General features: G+C 38.1%; 1 protein-coding gene across 1 annotated transcript in view; it reads right to left on the reverse strand.

Annotated features, from left to right (window-relative positions):
- CSMD1 (CUB and Sushi multiple domains 1) overlaps nt 1-15,927 on the reverse strand; it is a gene marked incomplete at its 3' end in the record, with an annotated part of 1,679,169 nt that overhangs the window by 302,386 nt on the left and 1,360,856 nt on the right. The window contains exons 26-27 of the mRNA XM_079726547.1: nt 4,807-4,923; nt 3,126-3,341 (exon numbers count right to left, since the gene is read on the reverse strand). Coding sequence (XP_079582673.1) covers nt 3,126-3,341; nt 4,807-4,923 — 333 coding nt within the window. The remainder of the gene's footprint in view (nt 1-3,125; nt 3,342-4,806; nt 4,924-15,927) is intronic.

Below are 15,927 nucleotides of genomic sequence, written 5' to 3' on the forward strand. Positions count from 1 at the left end.
CATCTGAGCTCCACGCTTTCTACATTGTCTTTATCCTGTTTTTCATTTAGGTAAAAAATCTATTCTGGATCCCTAACATATTCAAACTACTCTCACCACTCTGGAGATATATTCATTAATTTGACCTATTTTTAGTATGACCCAGCAAGGAAAAAAAAAAGGTAATATCATTTAATTCAACTCAACAAATATTTATTGGTCATACCAAAACATAATGGTAGACTTTCTAGGAAACAGTAAAATAAAGCTGTCACAATCCAGGGAACTTTATCTCCATCTGACAGAAGTCATTCTCCTCCTAATAGACTGTATACTCTCAACTCGAATCACATCTTTGCTGTCATTTCTTTAAAAGCATTTGAAAACTCTTGCCAAATAAGAGAACAGTTTGATATTATTTATGCTAGATCTATTGTATTATAGAGAAAAACACTGTAATTGTATGGTTCTTTGTGTGTATTTTTATTTCATATTTCGACTGATGTCCTCTGAAAAATACCTACTGAAATAGGAAGCCTGATCCAACACCGTGAGATTAGAGGTGTGGATTAGTTCCATCCTCCCACACAAGGTCATATAAAGGTCCTCCTGTGTCAATTGTCACTTACGGGCTATTACACAGTGTGTATTTGCACAGCATACGTTTCCAGTTAGTCATCCAGCAGAAGAAAAATGTACTGCCCTCAGGATTCCAAGTTCCCTGACTCAAAGATTTGTTCTTAGAACTTACTCTATTTTTCTTCATCAACTCTCCAGTCTCATTCCCATCAGCACACAGATACGTGTTCCAGGGCCCATTTTAAGAATGTGACCCAGCAATCCACAGAATAAAAACCACTCTCATGACCTCACAATGACCACAGCGCCTGGTGTGGCACCTCCGGCACCAGCTCCTCAGAGGCGCTCCACATTCTATTTCCACAGCACCTCTTCCCGGTCCCTCTCCACCCACCAGCCAGGCTCGCTTCCAGACCAGAGCCACCGCGGCCTCCCCCTGTGAGCCCGCTCACCAAGCCTTGCCTCCTCCTACTTACACAGTGGAAGCCCTCTTCCTCCTTGAAGGGTTACCCCTTCTCTCCTCCTAGCTCAGGGTCCCACCTTCTCAGTCCATGATTTGAATCCTCCTCATCTTTGCACCAAAATGTCCTGCCCCACCTTAAACCTAGTACCTTCTTTCTGTGCAGCTACACTCATTTCCCAGCTTACCCAGGAGAAGACACATGAATAGATCTTCACTGTACAATGAAGGAGACAAATATGGAAAAATAATGTTGGAAGATACACAGTTTTGGTATATAAATAGTATTATGGGAAGGTAGGAGGAAAAAAATTCTGCTTAAGGAAGAGGGAGAAGACTGCGAGCAGCAGACAGTGCTTGATCTGGATGCAGTTCTGCCTGGTGAGGAATGAAAAAGGGTTTGTTTTTTTTTACATTTTATTGATTTATTTGGTTGTGTGGAGTCTTAGTTGTGGCAGGCAGGCTCCTTAGTTGTGGCATGTGAACTCTTAGTTGCAGCACGCATGTGGGATCTAGTTCCCTGACCAGGGATCAAACTTGGGCCCCCTGCATTGGGAGCGTGGAGTCTTATCCACTAGGCCACCAGGGAAGTCCCTGAAGAAGGGTTTTGAATGAAGAGGAAACCACATCTGTAAAGGCACTAAGTTGTCCAGATTCTCATCTTTTGAATAGAATGACCAGGAAGCTATGTGAATTCACAGAAAGTTGGCATTCAAAAAGTAGTGTCATAGGAGGCATGGAGAAGGAAGGCTGGAATCCTAAGTGTACACAGAGAGGGCGGACGGCTCGACCTAAACATACTTGAATAAGGAGCCCTTTCCCCCCATATTTCCATTAGTATCTACGGGGACACTGACTGGGAGACATAACTGAGAAATGACCCTTTAATAAACCTTCTAGAAAAGACAGAAATAAACTGGACTAACAAGGAAAAATATCCGGATATAACAGCATACTGATTTGGTACAAATATCAGAACAGTCTCCAGAAGGGTAAATGCTTCAATTGCATAATGAAGTGGTTACTTATTTGGGCACAAAGAATAAACTCCATTGTGTTAGCGTCACTGGCAATTGTTCACAGCCCAGTTTCAAGGCAACATGCCTGCAGATGAAATGATTCCTTTAGCTTATCTAAAGAATATGTTTCCTTTAGAATCAGCTTTGCAATCAAAGGTGTATTTTGTCTTTAAAAAGACTGTCTGAGCATGTGTGTGACACAGTCTTGATGAAAGCGATTCCTTGTGCAAGCTTTACAGATTGTCTTCTACTGGTTGTGACCAAATGAATTGTTCCGCATGTTCAAAAAGTGTTGCCAGTTTAGTCTTAATATTTAAAAATATTTTAAAACTGCCCCAAAGAGCTACAAAGACCCAGAAAAGTGTGTTTTGTTGTTTCTGTTGTTTGTTTGCTTGTTTTTTAGGGAGTTTACGAAAGGAGTCAGCTTCAGAGTTGCACTCTGACTTTTGTAATCAAAAGACTCCTTGTAGCTGTGTAGCTTGTAGCTGTGTGCTGGGAGTCATGGAATTAAGAAAGAAATATCTTAATACCATTCTTAGCATCATTCAAATTAAACAATTTAACCCATACAAATAATGCCCGAAACAACATAAATCCCTCACAAATATTATCTATGTTTTATAATTAAAAGCGAAAATGTTTCTTAATTTTGGAGTATCATTTTGCTGCCATGTATGATGGCATTAAAGTCAACAAGAAGCTCATCCTCGACTGCATGTGTTCATACTCTTTTTCACTCTAAAGGTGGTTCTCAGTACAAGTATGGCATCTCCTGGAAGGTAGGATTCAAAATAATCAGACCACAGCTAATTCTGAGTATGTCTCCCAATAAGGACAGCTTCCTCAGAGATTCTGACAGAACTGATGACCAGAAAGACTGAAGAGACAGTGATATTAGCAGATTTGGGGGGATGAGAATTCACAGTCAATGTGAGGCATGGTGTCTTGTGGACGCCAGGCCGCTGCCCTTGCATCACAACTCCTCCTCCACCCAACTAGAGCTTCTCACTGGTCGGCCATTTATGTGTAAACACACACACTCGCTCACACAAACAGTACAAGTATTGCCAGAGAAGACCCCAACATACCTGAAAATGTGATATTGAAGCCCTCGTAGGAAATGGAAAAGTCTGATATAAACCGAAGCTGGGCGGTGAAGTTTCCAAACAAACCTGCCTTAATGGTGTGGGGCAGCACCGACCCTGTGAGCCTGGCCACTGGCTCCGAGAAACTCCCGTCCTCTGTGATGAGTAAGTAGTCGTGGGAGCTCTCCAGGTGGAAGGTGTGGAAGATCATCTGAACCCCTGAGACAGAGAGACGGAGGTAGTGAGAGAGACAGAAAGAGAAAGATGAGAGAGAGACAGAGAGAGGGAGAGAGCGGGGTAAAGGGGGGCATTGGCAGAGTTCACAGTTGGGGAAAAGAATTTCTTCTGGGCTTAGAGACATAAAAGTCTTGAATCAAAAGATAATCTTAAAATGCAACCTTAATTTTGAAGTTTGAAAGAAAAATACAGAGAATGGGTAGAAGAAGGAATAAACAGCAAAAAAAAAATGCTTCAGCATATTTAAGTACAGATACAGATAAAGGTTAGACACAGGGATATAGACAGCTGTATCGACACGTCCAGATATAAATGCATAATAAAACTCGGCAGGAGGGTCACAATGGACTGTGTGCAGCCCCTTAGGGAAAGCATTTGCCCCTGAGGAGCAAAGGACCAGATCGCTTTCCCATTTATAGTAAACACGTGTCCTTTAGAAAATCTAGGCTTGGAGGTCTAATACTGAAACTTACACAAGTGAGCGAAGACCATTTTGAAATGATAGTTTTATGTGATCCTTTGTACATGTGTTCTCATTGTAACTATACTCACAAAGTATTATTTCTGAATTCCTATACATAATGAATAAATTTAACCATGACTAGGTTCTTTTAAATAGAAATACTTATTTTCATGATGACAAAACCTAGGTTGCTCATTATTTGTTTATTCTTAATTTCCTTCAAGGCCAAGTTCTTCTTAACATGCATTCATGATGGCAGAGTGTAAGATAGTGTATATAATAAAACATGTCAATTTAACATTAAGTTGAGCTCAAATTTAAGTGGAAAGACAAAATCTACATGTTTATGTGAGAAAAATTCCAAATTATCTTCTTGAAAATGACAGGTTTACTCATACGAAAAAGACTCAGAGTATAGTCCCAAACCCAATGTCTATAAACTGTATTTCTCACACAAAATTCAAATGTTTCTGGTTTTCACTCCACTTGTTTATAAAATGAGGATAATGAAATCTACTCCATAAATCAACACTGGATTATGTGAAGATAAATTATTCATTATATGTAATAATACTGGGTACACTTAGAACACAAGCCAAGTATAAAAATGTATCCTAGATTTATCATAGAAATGAGAAGCTTAGATAATTTATTTCCCTTTATTTAAGCACTAGTCATATTTTATTTAATGCATGCCTCTTTTCCTTACCATTACACCTAATTTTCAAGCTTATGTTCACAAGCATAAATTCAAGTTATCTGATCAATAGAGAATAACACAAGAAATCTACTTTTGTTTGAAAGCACCAATAATTTAAAGACCATTTTTCTTCTAAAATCTTATTAAAAATCAAAATTAGCAATCAAAATATACATGAGGAAATTAGTTATCTTACTTGTTCACACATGAATATTTTTTCTTTGTTCCCATGTTTGTATCTAGTTAATTATTTTATATATTTGAAATCTATGTAATATCCTTACCCTTTCCATGAGACACCTCAATGGTCCATGTACAGTTTAGAGAGTTTGGGTAAAAATCTGGAAACCCAGGAGAAAGAACTGTTCCACTCTTTCCATGGATGTATCCTCCACAGAGGGCTTAAAATAATAAGGAAATATCATTGTAGTATTAAAGTTTCACAATGATTGCTACACAAAATACTTTTAAAGTGCCATTTAATTTACACAAAGACTAAAAGAATATTTAAGATCACCTCCATGTAAAATAAAATGGAACAACAACTTTATTTTACTTGAAATATGCCAGTTGATATACAGTCTCCTAAACAGCACAAAACCTGGAAAAATCAGACAGGCTAAGGTAAAACAGCTGAAGAAGAACCCTCCTGTGACAGTTAATTTTATGTGTCCACTTGACTGGGCCCCAGGATGCCCAGACGTTTGACCTGACATTATTCTGGCTATGTCTGTGAGGATGCTCCTGGATGAGATGGACACTGGAACAGGTGGACCGAGTAGAGTGGGTTGCCCTCCCCAATGGGGTGGGCCTCATCCAACAGGTTGAAGGTCTGAAGAGGTCAGAAAGGCTGAACATCTCAAAACTAAGACGGAACACATCTTGCCTGATGGCTTTCAAACTGGGACATCACTTCATTCCTATCTTCAGACTAGAATTGAAGCATCAGCTCATTCTGAGTCTTGAGGCTGCTGGACTTCAAACTGGAATTTCTACCATTGGCCTCCCTGGGCCCCAACTGGATGACTACAGATCTTGGGACTTGAAAGCCTCTATAATCACGTGAGCCACTTCCTTATAATAAATCTCTCTATCTATATACCTTTATCTATATCTGCATCTCTGTCTATACCTTATTGATTCCATTTCTTTAGAGCTGCTGGTCTTCTCAGTAGCACTTCATTAAGTTTAAATCCTTCACATCAATATATGCCCTTTTCAATATGCCTCAGAGACTCATTTTTGAAGGAAGAAAAAGAAAATTATACATCATCACTCGAAGGGGAAAGTCACGGCATTTAGGGAATCAGTGCAATATGGAGGTTTAAGTGCTCAGGCACTGATGTCGGAAAGCAATGTGTTCAGATGCTGATGCGTCTCTGGCTCTGTGATCTTTGGCAAGTGGCTTGCCCTCCCTCCTTTACAGGTGTCTTATCTTGAAAGTGAAAATAGTGATAAAAGCCATCTCTTAGGGTAGGTGTTTATAATGATTGCCTTTGTAGAACACAATTTACAGGGCCCCATATGTATCAAATACCCAAGGCGTTAGCTAATGATAATTATTATTAGAGCTTTAATATATCAATAATTTAAAATTTGAATAAATTCTATATGCCTTAATTTTGCAAACATTTGAATAGTGGATGTTTGTCTTTTCTTTCATAACTTAAGTCTTATCAAGCTTTTCAGAATGTTAGAGCTGAACTGAAAAAGGAATCAAAGCTGATGGAATCAGCACAGGGGGAGGCTGGGGGCAGGAAAGGTGACTCAGGTTCAGCTGTGATTCAGTCTCCAGGTCCTCTGGGCCCCTAACCCCTGCATCGTTCAAGGGTCTGCTGTAATATGAACATCCTGAACCGTGTGTCATAAAAGCTAGGTCCACAAGTAATACTTGCAAAAGAATTAGTTAATTTGTAGAAGATGTGGTATTTCTCATCATCCTCAGTCAGTGTGTAATTTTAAGGAAACAGATAATATCTTTGAATATGCAAACCAAATGGGAAGAGCTAGGTAAAAATTAGCAAAATAGAAACTTTTAAAGTGAGTTCTAGAATAATTTAACAGTTTAAAGTGTTCACATCTTAAAATTACATTGATTCATCTTCTTATGAAAACGGTAACATTAACATAGCATTTAAAATTAATTTATTCAACAAATAGTTACTGAGCACCCACTCTTTATGAGCAAAACAGACACTAAGTCTCTGCCCTGGCAGGGTATACATTCCAGTTGAAGAAGAGAGAATATGAAGAGCTGATTCTATACCATGTTGGAAGATGATGCATGCCAGAGAAGAAGTCTAAGAAGGAAAGAAGAACGGGATATTCTAAGATGGGTGTGGAGTTGGGGGCAGCATAAATGGGCGGGGGGAAGCCTTACTGAGGAAGTGGCCTGTGAAGAAGGACTTGAGACACAAGAAGGAAGTACTTGATAATCTGGGGAAAAACTTGCGGGGAGAGGGAACGGCAAAGACAAAGGCCCAGAGCTAGAGTGGGCTGCTGAGTTGCGGGGAGGGTGATGGGTCTGGGAGGGTAAGGATGGAGGGCTCAGGGGAGCCAGGTTTAAAGGGGCAGATCCCGTCCAGGCCTTGGCATGTGTCTCAGTGAGATGAAGGACCACCTGAGGCTCCTACACAGAGGATGACTCGGGCCAACTCGGACTTCAGCCTGAGCGCTAGGCTGCTTTGCGAGGATGTGGTTGGGCGGCAGAGGGTGAAACAGACAAGATTCTGGACCAGAACGTCAGCAGCAGAGGTGGTGGGAAGTGGTCAGAACCTGGCCATATTTGGAAGGTAGAGCCAATAGGATTTTCTTGTCAGTGAGATGTGGGTGCCATGAAGAAAAAAGAAGATTTGGGGATGACTGTGAGGTTTTAAGGCTAAGTGTGAAAAACTGAAGATGCAGAAAAACTTTGGGAGAATCAGGTTTTGAAAGTAAATCAGTTCAGTTATGGATACACGAGCTCAATGCCTACTAGACATCCATGTAGAATGGCTGGTGTTGCAATTGGATATACAAGTCTCAATCCCATGAGAGAGGTCTGACCAAGGGGTAGAAAGATGAGATCATCAACACTGTGAATGCAGGTGTAAGACTAAAACCTGGGATATTCTTATGAATAAGACAGACAAGTCCCTGTTTTTCAAAAGTTTACTTTCTAGTGGGCAAGGCAAATAATTTATAAAAATATAGCAAAGGATGACTTATTCTAAGAACAAGAATCTTGTTCTCTAAACTCAAAGGCAGTCTAGGCAATGAGAGTACGGTGAGGCTGGCGAAGAAGCAAAGTGATGGACACACGGCCCCGCAGTTGTTCACTCCCAGGATGATGAACACTGAGTAAGCCATGAAAGGATGGAGGGAAGGTAGATGGTGAGACTCAGCCCAGTGTTAACAGTTTGCTCTGTGACAGGGCAGTGGCTGCCAATTTATTGTAAGGTCCTTGGGTTCCTAGTGGTCTGTTAAGTAGAGCCCTCGCACTATGGATTCTGTAGTTATCAACTTCTATCATTCCCATCCTGCCCCGTCACCTTCTCGGATCCTGCACAAAGTCTTCCAATGAGTTCAAGTCTGCAAACAGGGCAGTCATTGTTTCAAAGAACCAACAACGTGGCTTTAATGCTTGTTTGTAAGCGTCCGCGCTGCCTGGACTGGAGGAGGCAGGAGCTGAGGCTCCTGCACGCAGAGGCGGTGGTGTGGACGGAGGGGCCAGGTGTGGCCAGGTGTGGCAGACTCTTCTCTCCCTGGAAGACACTGGCTGCCCCGCGGCACCTGCTCTAACCGGACACCTGGCAGCTTTCAGACTCACGCTTCCGGCCCTGACTTCCTTCTCAAACGCAGCGGAATTACCGACAGCTGGCTAAGTATCTCAGAATGAAACCCTTGGGTCCCTTCCGCCCGCCACCAGCCGCATCTCCACGATGACGCCTCCATCCGCTCCCCACTTGTGGAACGCCCTGTAACTGGCGTGTTTCGGGTCATTTCTGTCTAACTGATTTCCTGCTCCCTTACTCTTGTCTCTTCCTTGAAGAGATTAACATGAGAAAGCATACGGTCGGTACACTGTCAGATTTGTTTCTTTTCTCTTTCCCCATTACTTCCTTAAACTACTATAAAGTTCTATGTAAAGCAAAAACTTAATGGGGTTACTTTCCATTTCAAATTATTCGTGGACTCCCCATGCCCTACAGAAGTTATTGATTTTATTCATTCATTCATTTATACTGGAATCCTTTCCTCAAAAGAACTCTTACAGGGAACCCTACAATAAAAGGCGGGGATAATCAGAGCTGTTCAGTTGAAGCAGCCCTGCCACTGTCCTCGGTTCCACCTCAAAGAAACCCCTGGGGCCCCCCTGTAGGAACACAGCACAGGGCAGTCTCAAATCTCTCACCCACAGAATTGGGGCCGTGCTCACAGGACTAGCATGAAAGGCCTCTGAACTACCTTTGATCAGCATCTACTCTCAGCAAATAAATTTCTATCCTCCAAATCCTCCAGGCCTTCTTTATGCCTCTATGCCTGATTCTTACTATTCCTTCACTTTCAATCTTTTCTTTCCTCTCAACCTTACTATTAAAGATGCATCAGGAAAGCTGCCTTCCAAGCCTTTCAAGATTCCAAATTTTTTATCTCTTTATTCTCAATCATTTTTCCTGAGTCTAATAAAGCATTTACTTCATTGGATGACTTAAAAAATAAGTCTTTCTTCTGTCTATTCTAATAGATTATGAACTTGTCAACTGTGTGCCTACAAATACAGTAGTTTTCCAATAAATACTTGTGGAAAGGGTAAAGAGTTTACAAAAATATTTATTTAATGAAGAAATTTTTCCAAAGTTTTCCTTGCATTTGTCTTTCACCAAATAAAAGGTCAATTTATTGCAATGTTCACTTTGCTTCTTCAAACCCTGAGTATCTAAAGCATAAACAGAAAAAAATGCAGCAATGCTATGATGTGAGAGATATTGATAGAGTTTACCTTTTTTCCAGGGTGATATGAAATATTATAATTCTGATTTCTTCTTTCCTTTCTGAGAGCTATGAATTTTTAAAGGTTTAAATATCCTACTGATGTATCATTTGTCACAATAAAAACCCATGGGGTTTAAGAGACTGCTTATGATTTGCAAAGGCAACAATAACAGTCCTTAAGGTGAAATGAAAACAGTCAACCGTGACTGACTAAAACTCTTGTATCAAACTCTAAAATCTCCCAAAGTATGCAGATTTATTAATAGCTTTTTATCAAACATTTATTATTAGCTGAGATAGGTTCCAATGAAGCATAAGCAAAGCAAATAGTTTATGCTACCAATCTCATTAGAGAGGTTAAACTCCAAATTTACATAAATTTAAACTGGGAGACAATAATAGATAAAATGCACAAGATAAAATGCATTTTCTATGGAAAACAAACAGATAGCATCTCAGATATCTGCAAAGCACACAAGGCCCTTTTCAGTCTGTTGCCACACCATTTCTCCTAGATAATTTCCTTCTAATCATTCTATTCATTTTCCATTCACTCTCCTTCACTAACCCTGCAGGAGTTTGCAGAATGTTCCATGTCAATCAACTCAGGTGAGTTTGCTCATTTCCTCTGCCTAGAATGCTTCTTCGCATGTTGGCTACTTTGGGAACTTCTACTCATCACTGGAATCCCAGCCCAAGGGTTGTATTTTAGATAAGTTCTTCAATTCCTATTCTCTAGGAGCTTGAATCTAAACTGAGAAGACTGTATTAAATGATTAAATGTGCATGTGTATCTATGTATATACTATGGCCTGAATGCTTGTATCCCCGTAACTCACACTGAAATCACAAGGCCTGATGTGACGGTATCAGGGGTGGGGCCTCTGATGTGATCAGGTCATGAGGGCTGAACTCTCATTGATGGGATCAGTACCCTGATAAAAGAGGCCCCACAGAGCTTCCTTGCCCCTTCCACCATGAGATGACTCATTGAGAAGATGGCTGTCTGCAACCCAAGAAGGGCCCTCCCAAAAAGTCAATCATGCTGGCACCCTGAACTTGGAGTACCACCATCGAGAACAGTGAGAGGTAAATTCTGTTGTTTATAAGCCTCTCAGTCTGTAGCATGTGGTTATAGCAGTCCAAATGAACTAAGAATATCTATGATTAGATTAGATTATACATTTGAAAGTTAAACTTTATGGAACTGCAAATAAGGAGAAATGGATGTCAGGAAAGTTAGTAGTGCTGGTGACCTGGAACAATTCCAGAAGAATTCTGGTGAAGGTTGAGGGCAACCTGGCCTGGGAGGATGAGGATGACTCAGGGAATGAAATGCCCAGGTTGCTGGCTAGACAGAAGTAGAAAATAATCTTGGATAGATATTAAAATATTTAAACAAAGTAAGTTGCCAGTGTTAAATCAAGAATACACAGAGTATTTTAACATGTATATGTTGTTCTCTTTTGAGAAGAATCCATTCAAAGTCAAAATGAAAAATCTCAGATGGGTCAGGATAAGACTCTCACTTTTACCTGTCAGTTTTCTTCACCAAATCAAGAATCTAGCTAATTTGATGACTGGTGTGTCTTCTATGATGAACTAGGTGCCACCTCCCACCTCTGTCGAGTGGTGGAGTCACGATCAGAGGACTTTACATTTCTATCTCTCCAGCTCAGGCTGAAAAGTTTGCAATGAAAATCACTGGAGAAGCCTCATTTTCGTAGATGCTCAACTGGCCTACCTCAAATTCAAGTTGTAAAAAAGAGAGCAGCTGATGTGTGCTCTATTTCTAAATTCCATTTTTAGCTCTAGTCCAAAAAGAACAATTAAAACTGCACAGTAACATCCAATGAAGCCATGCGTTTGTATATAATGTAAGTATTTCAATAGAATTAGTCATATGATTAACTTATCACAAATTTTGGATTAAGTGATATATTGATTGATATTCAGTTATGTGTGAATAACACTGAAGTATTTTAAGGGTTAGGCCCTTACCATACTTAGTGTTCTTAGTACAACTGTTGTTAATAAAGAAGTCTAAATAAGGAGTAAATATTTTGGTATAGTACTGATATTTATGACTTTCTCGAGTTTTACAAATTTTTCATTAGTCCAGTAGCTAGTAGCCATCTGACACTCTCTAGTAGTCATAAGCATGAATTGTATTTCCTTTTCTATTATTAGAGTTCTAATACAAAAATAAAACAGGTAATAAGAATTCAAATAACACCATAAAATGGAGAGTTAAAAAAGTCTCTCTTCATTCTCCCCGATAGCCTACTAATCTCCCCAAAGGAAAGCATTATAGTTATAACTTTAGAATATCTATTTCCAGTCACTTTCTATGCATATACTGCGAGTGTGTCTGTAATTACCTATGTGTACCTGCTCATATACACGACACGCATTGTTCTGTGACTTGCTTTTTCTTTCCTTCAGAGTGTATTATTTACGTTTCCTAGTAATAGTGTATAATGAACATGCAGATTCCTAATCTCACAATGATATATTAATAGAGTAATATGACCTTTCTACTTTTTTTGCAAATCCAACAAGGGAGGAAAACTATTGTGTTTTATTTGCATTTTCCTGATTCCTAGTCAGAATGGGCATATTTTAAACCGTTTTTTGACCTTTTGTGTACTTCTGTGAATCGCCTATGTGTGTGTTTCCCCCATAGACCTATTGCTTTGTTTGTGTTGTTGTTCTTCTCCCATTCATTTACAGGACACAGTTATTTAGAATCATATTACACGGAAAGTGCAATTATTTTCTGTAATCTGACCCTTTTCTTTTACCTTTTAAAAAATTTAATGGAACTTTTAATTTGTATATAGTGAAATGTAAATGTTTTTTGTTTATTATTTCTATATTTCTTTAGAAGGTTTTCCAAGAATTAAAAAGTAAAATTTCTCAAGGGACAAACAAAAGGACAAAACCAATGACTCATGCTTATATAGTCACTTGTGTGACAAAATAGTGCATCAGAGAAGAGACAGTATGATCTTTCCAATAAATAACACTGTCTCAATTGGAAAGCCCTACTGGGGAAAAAAATGGATCTAGACACTATGTATTAACTTAACAAAAAATTAGATGGATTTAAAGTATATATTTGAAATTTTAAAAAAATTAGTGTTTGCTTTCAGGGGTGATGAAAACGTTCTTAATCACAGTTATGGTTTCATGGATGTATACATATCTCAGAACATATTAAATTTTTCACATTAAACAGGCAGTTTATAGCATTTTAATTATATCTCAATAAAGCTTTAAAAGTTTTAAAGTTTTCTGAAAGAAAACAATAGAATATCTTTATGACGCTGCGGGTAGCAAGGCTTCTTAAACACTACCTGTAAAGCACCAACCACCAATGAATTCACTGAACAATTAGACTACTTTGAAATGAAAACATTCTACTCATCAAAAAGAGACCAAGATCCATCTACGTCTCTACTAATAACCCAGTTTCATTCCTTTTTATGGCTAATATTCCATTGTATATATGTACCATATCTTCTTTATCCATTCATCTGTCGATGGACATTTAGGTTGCTTCCATGACCTGGCTATACTGTAAATAGTGCTGCAATGAACATTCGGGCGCATGTGTCTTTTTGAATTATGGTTTTCTCAGGGTATATGCCCAGTAGCAGGATTGCTGGGTCATAACTTAGAGACTGTCATACAGAGGGAAGTAAGTCAGAGAGAGAAAAACAAATATCGTATATTAATGCATATATGTGTAATCTAGAAAAATGGTGCAGATGAACCTGTTTGCAAGGCAGAAATAGAGACACAAACGTAGAGAACAAATGTATGGACACCAAGGAGAGAAAGGGGAGGTGGGATAAATTGGGAGGTATGGATTGACATATATACACTAATAGGTATAAAATAGATAACTAATGAGAACCTGCTATATATAGCACAGGGAACTCTACTTAATGCTCTGTCGTGACCTAAATGGGAAGGAAATCCAAAAAAGAGGGGATATGTATATACATATAACTGATTCACTTTGCTGTACAGCAGAAACTAACACAACATTGTAAAGCAACTACACCCCAATAAAAAGATTTTTAAAAAGAGATCAAGAAGAGGAGGAAGACAGAGACAGAGTGAGAGAAAACATTCACAATGCATCGATCCAACAAAGGAGTGGTCTCCAAATATACAAGCAATGCTTACGATTCAATAAGAAAAAGGTATGTGACCCAGTATAAATAGGAGGAAAAAACAAGTGTTTCACGGAAGAGGATTATACCCTTGGCCAAAAAAGCATGAAAGGGTGCTCAAAATAACTCAAATTTCATACAGAGTATCATGGAATAAAACATGGTGGTATATTTATACAATAAAACATAGATGACGAGAATGAAGGAAGTGCAGCTAAATGTCATGATTTGGATGATGTCACAAGTGTATGACTGAGTGAAAGAAGCGGGACACAGCAAAGTACACATCCTGTACGATTTCCTTTATACAGAATCTTTAGAGGATCAAGGGAGCAGTAGCCTTTGTAGGGCAGTGACCAGGAGGGGACACGGTGGGGACTCCTGGGGTGCTGGTCACGTTCATCTACTGATCTGTGTGGTCTTGATCTTATACAGATGTGTTTCTTGTGGGAAAACTCACTGAGCTTATATTTGTGTAAATAAATAAATATTCAATAAAAGGTTGTCTTAATAATATTTGACTAATTGTCACATAATGATTTTAAGTTTTGAATCTTTGCTTCTATCTTTAATGTGTAACTTTGATTTACTTTTTTAACATTTTAAACCCCACTCAGATATCCCATTTGACCAACATTATTTATTAAATGCCATCCCCTCTCGCTGATTTGGAATAATTTTCATAAATTAAGTTCCTATATGGGCACAGATACGTTACTAGGATCCCTATGCTGTATCATTAATCTGTTTCTGTATTTCTGCACTGATTTCATATTGTTTTAATCAATCATTAATTCTCAGTATTCTTTGATACTAGATGGTGTAGCCCTTCCTTATCTTTCTTGAAAATATGTATTTCTTAGCTGTTTGCAGCCTTTACCCTTCTGGATTAATTTTTAAATGTCTACAAATTTCTATGAAAAACCCAAATTAATTTTAATTAGATTTGATTGAACTTTAAACTCTATTTGTAGAAAATCTATACATTTAAATTTCATTCTTCCCATGTAGAAACATAATATGTATTTCTATTTCTAGGTTATTCTTTTGTATTATATTGTAAATTTCTAATTTTTTAAAAATATAAGCCTTCATATTTCTTGTTAGATATATTCCTGGCAGTTTTTAGGGTTTTATTTTCTATATATGTATTTTATTATACTTCTAATATGTTATGTTCTTTGTGGAAATCTACTGATTTATGTTTATCCTGAATGCAGTCACATACTGAACCCTTATTATTGCTAATGGTTATATTCTCTTTCTAATATTTATCATTCATACAATTTTCTTAAATTATTGCCTTAAATAGTAAACTATTAATAGTTTACTATTAAGTATGATATTTTCTATAGGTAGATTCATTTATATTATGGTTCTCTATATATTTGTTAAGGTGATATATTATTTTAGAGTTTATTTAAGGTCTAATATAAAAAAGAATGCAAATAAGGAGACACATCTTCCTAGAATAATTTACTCATAACTACTGTCTGCAAGTCTTCATCCCTTTCACCTGCTTTGAAGGAAGCAGTTGGCTCTGATACATCCTCATGTGTGGCAAACATGGGGCCAAGGTGCTTGCAGTCCATGTTGTAGTTATGCACCTATGTACACCTGGGCAATTTCTGCCACTTTCTTTCATTGAAATATTGAATTGAATATAAGGGGAATTAGGAATATACCTTTTAAAATATTTTTGATTTAACTATAGTTGATTTACAATACTGTGTCAGTTTTAGGTTTATAGCTTCAGATTCTTTTTCCATTATGGTTTATTACAAGATATTGAATATAGTTATCTGTGCTATACAGTAAATCCTTCCCCTTGTTGTTTATCTATTTTATATATAGTGGTGTGTATCTGTTAATCCCATACTCCTAATTTATCCCTTGCCCCTCCCCTTTTCCCTTCGGTAACCGTAAGTTTGTTTTCTATGTCTGTGAGTCTGTTTCTGTTTTGTAAAGTTGATTTGTATCAATTTTTAAGATTCCACATATAAGTGATATATTTTCTTTCTCTGCCTGACTTACTTCACTTAGTATGACAATCTCTAGGTCCACCAATGTTGCTGCAAATGGCAATACTGCACTCTTTTTTATGGCTGAGTAGTAAGCAATATACCTTTTGACAATCCTCTACATTTCTACAGACTGCCCTGCTACAATATATATTTCTATATTAACAGCTCATTTCAGATTGGTAAATAGAAAAGTGGTGTCAACATAACATGACAATTATTTGGG

The sequence above is a fragment of the Hyperoodon ampullatus genome (assembly GCF_949752795.1).
Source record: "Hyperoodon ampullatus genome assembly, chromosome: 20".
Classification (NCBI taxonomy): domain Eukaryota; kingdom Metazoa; phylum Chordata; class Mammalia; order Artiodactyla; family Ziphiidae; genus Hyperoodon; species Hyperoodon ampullatus.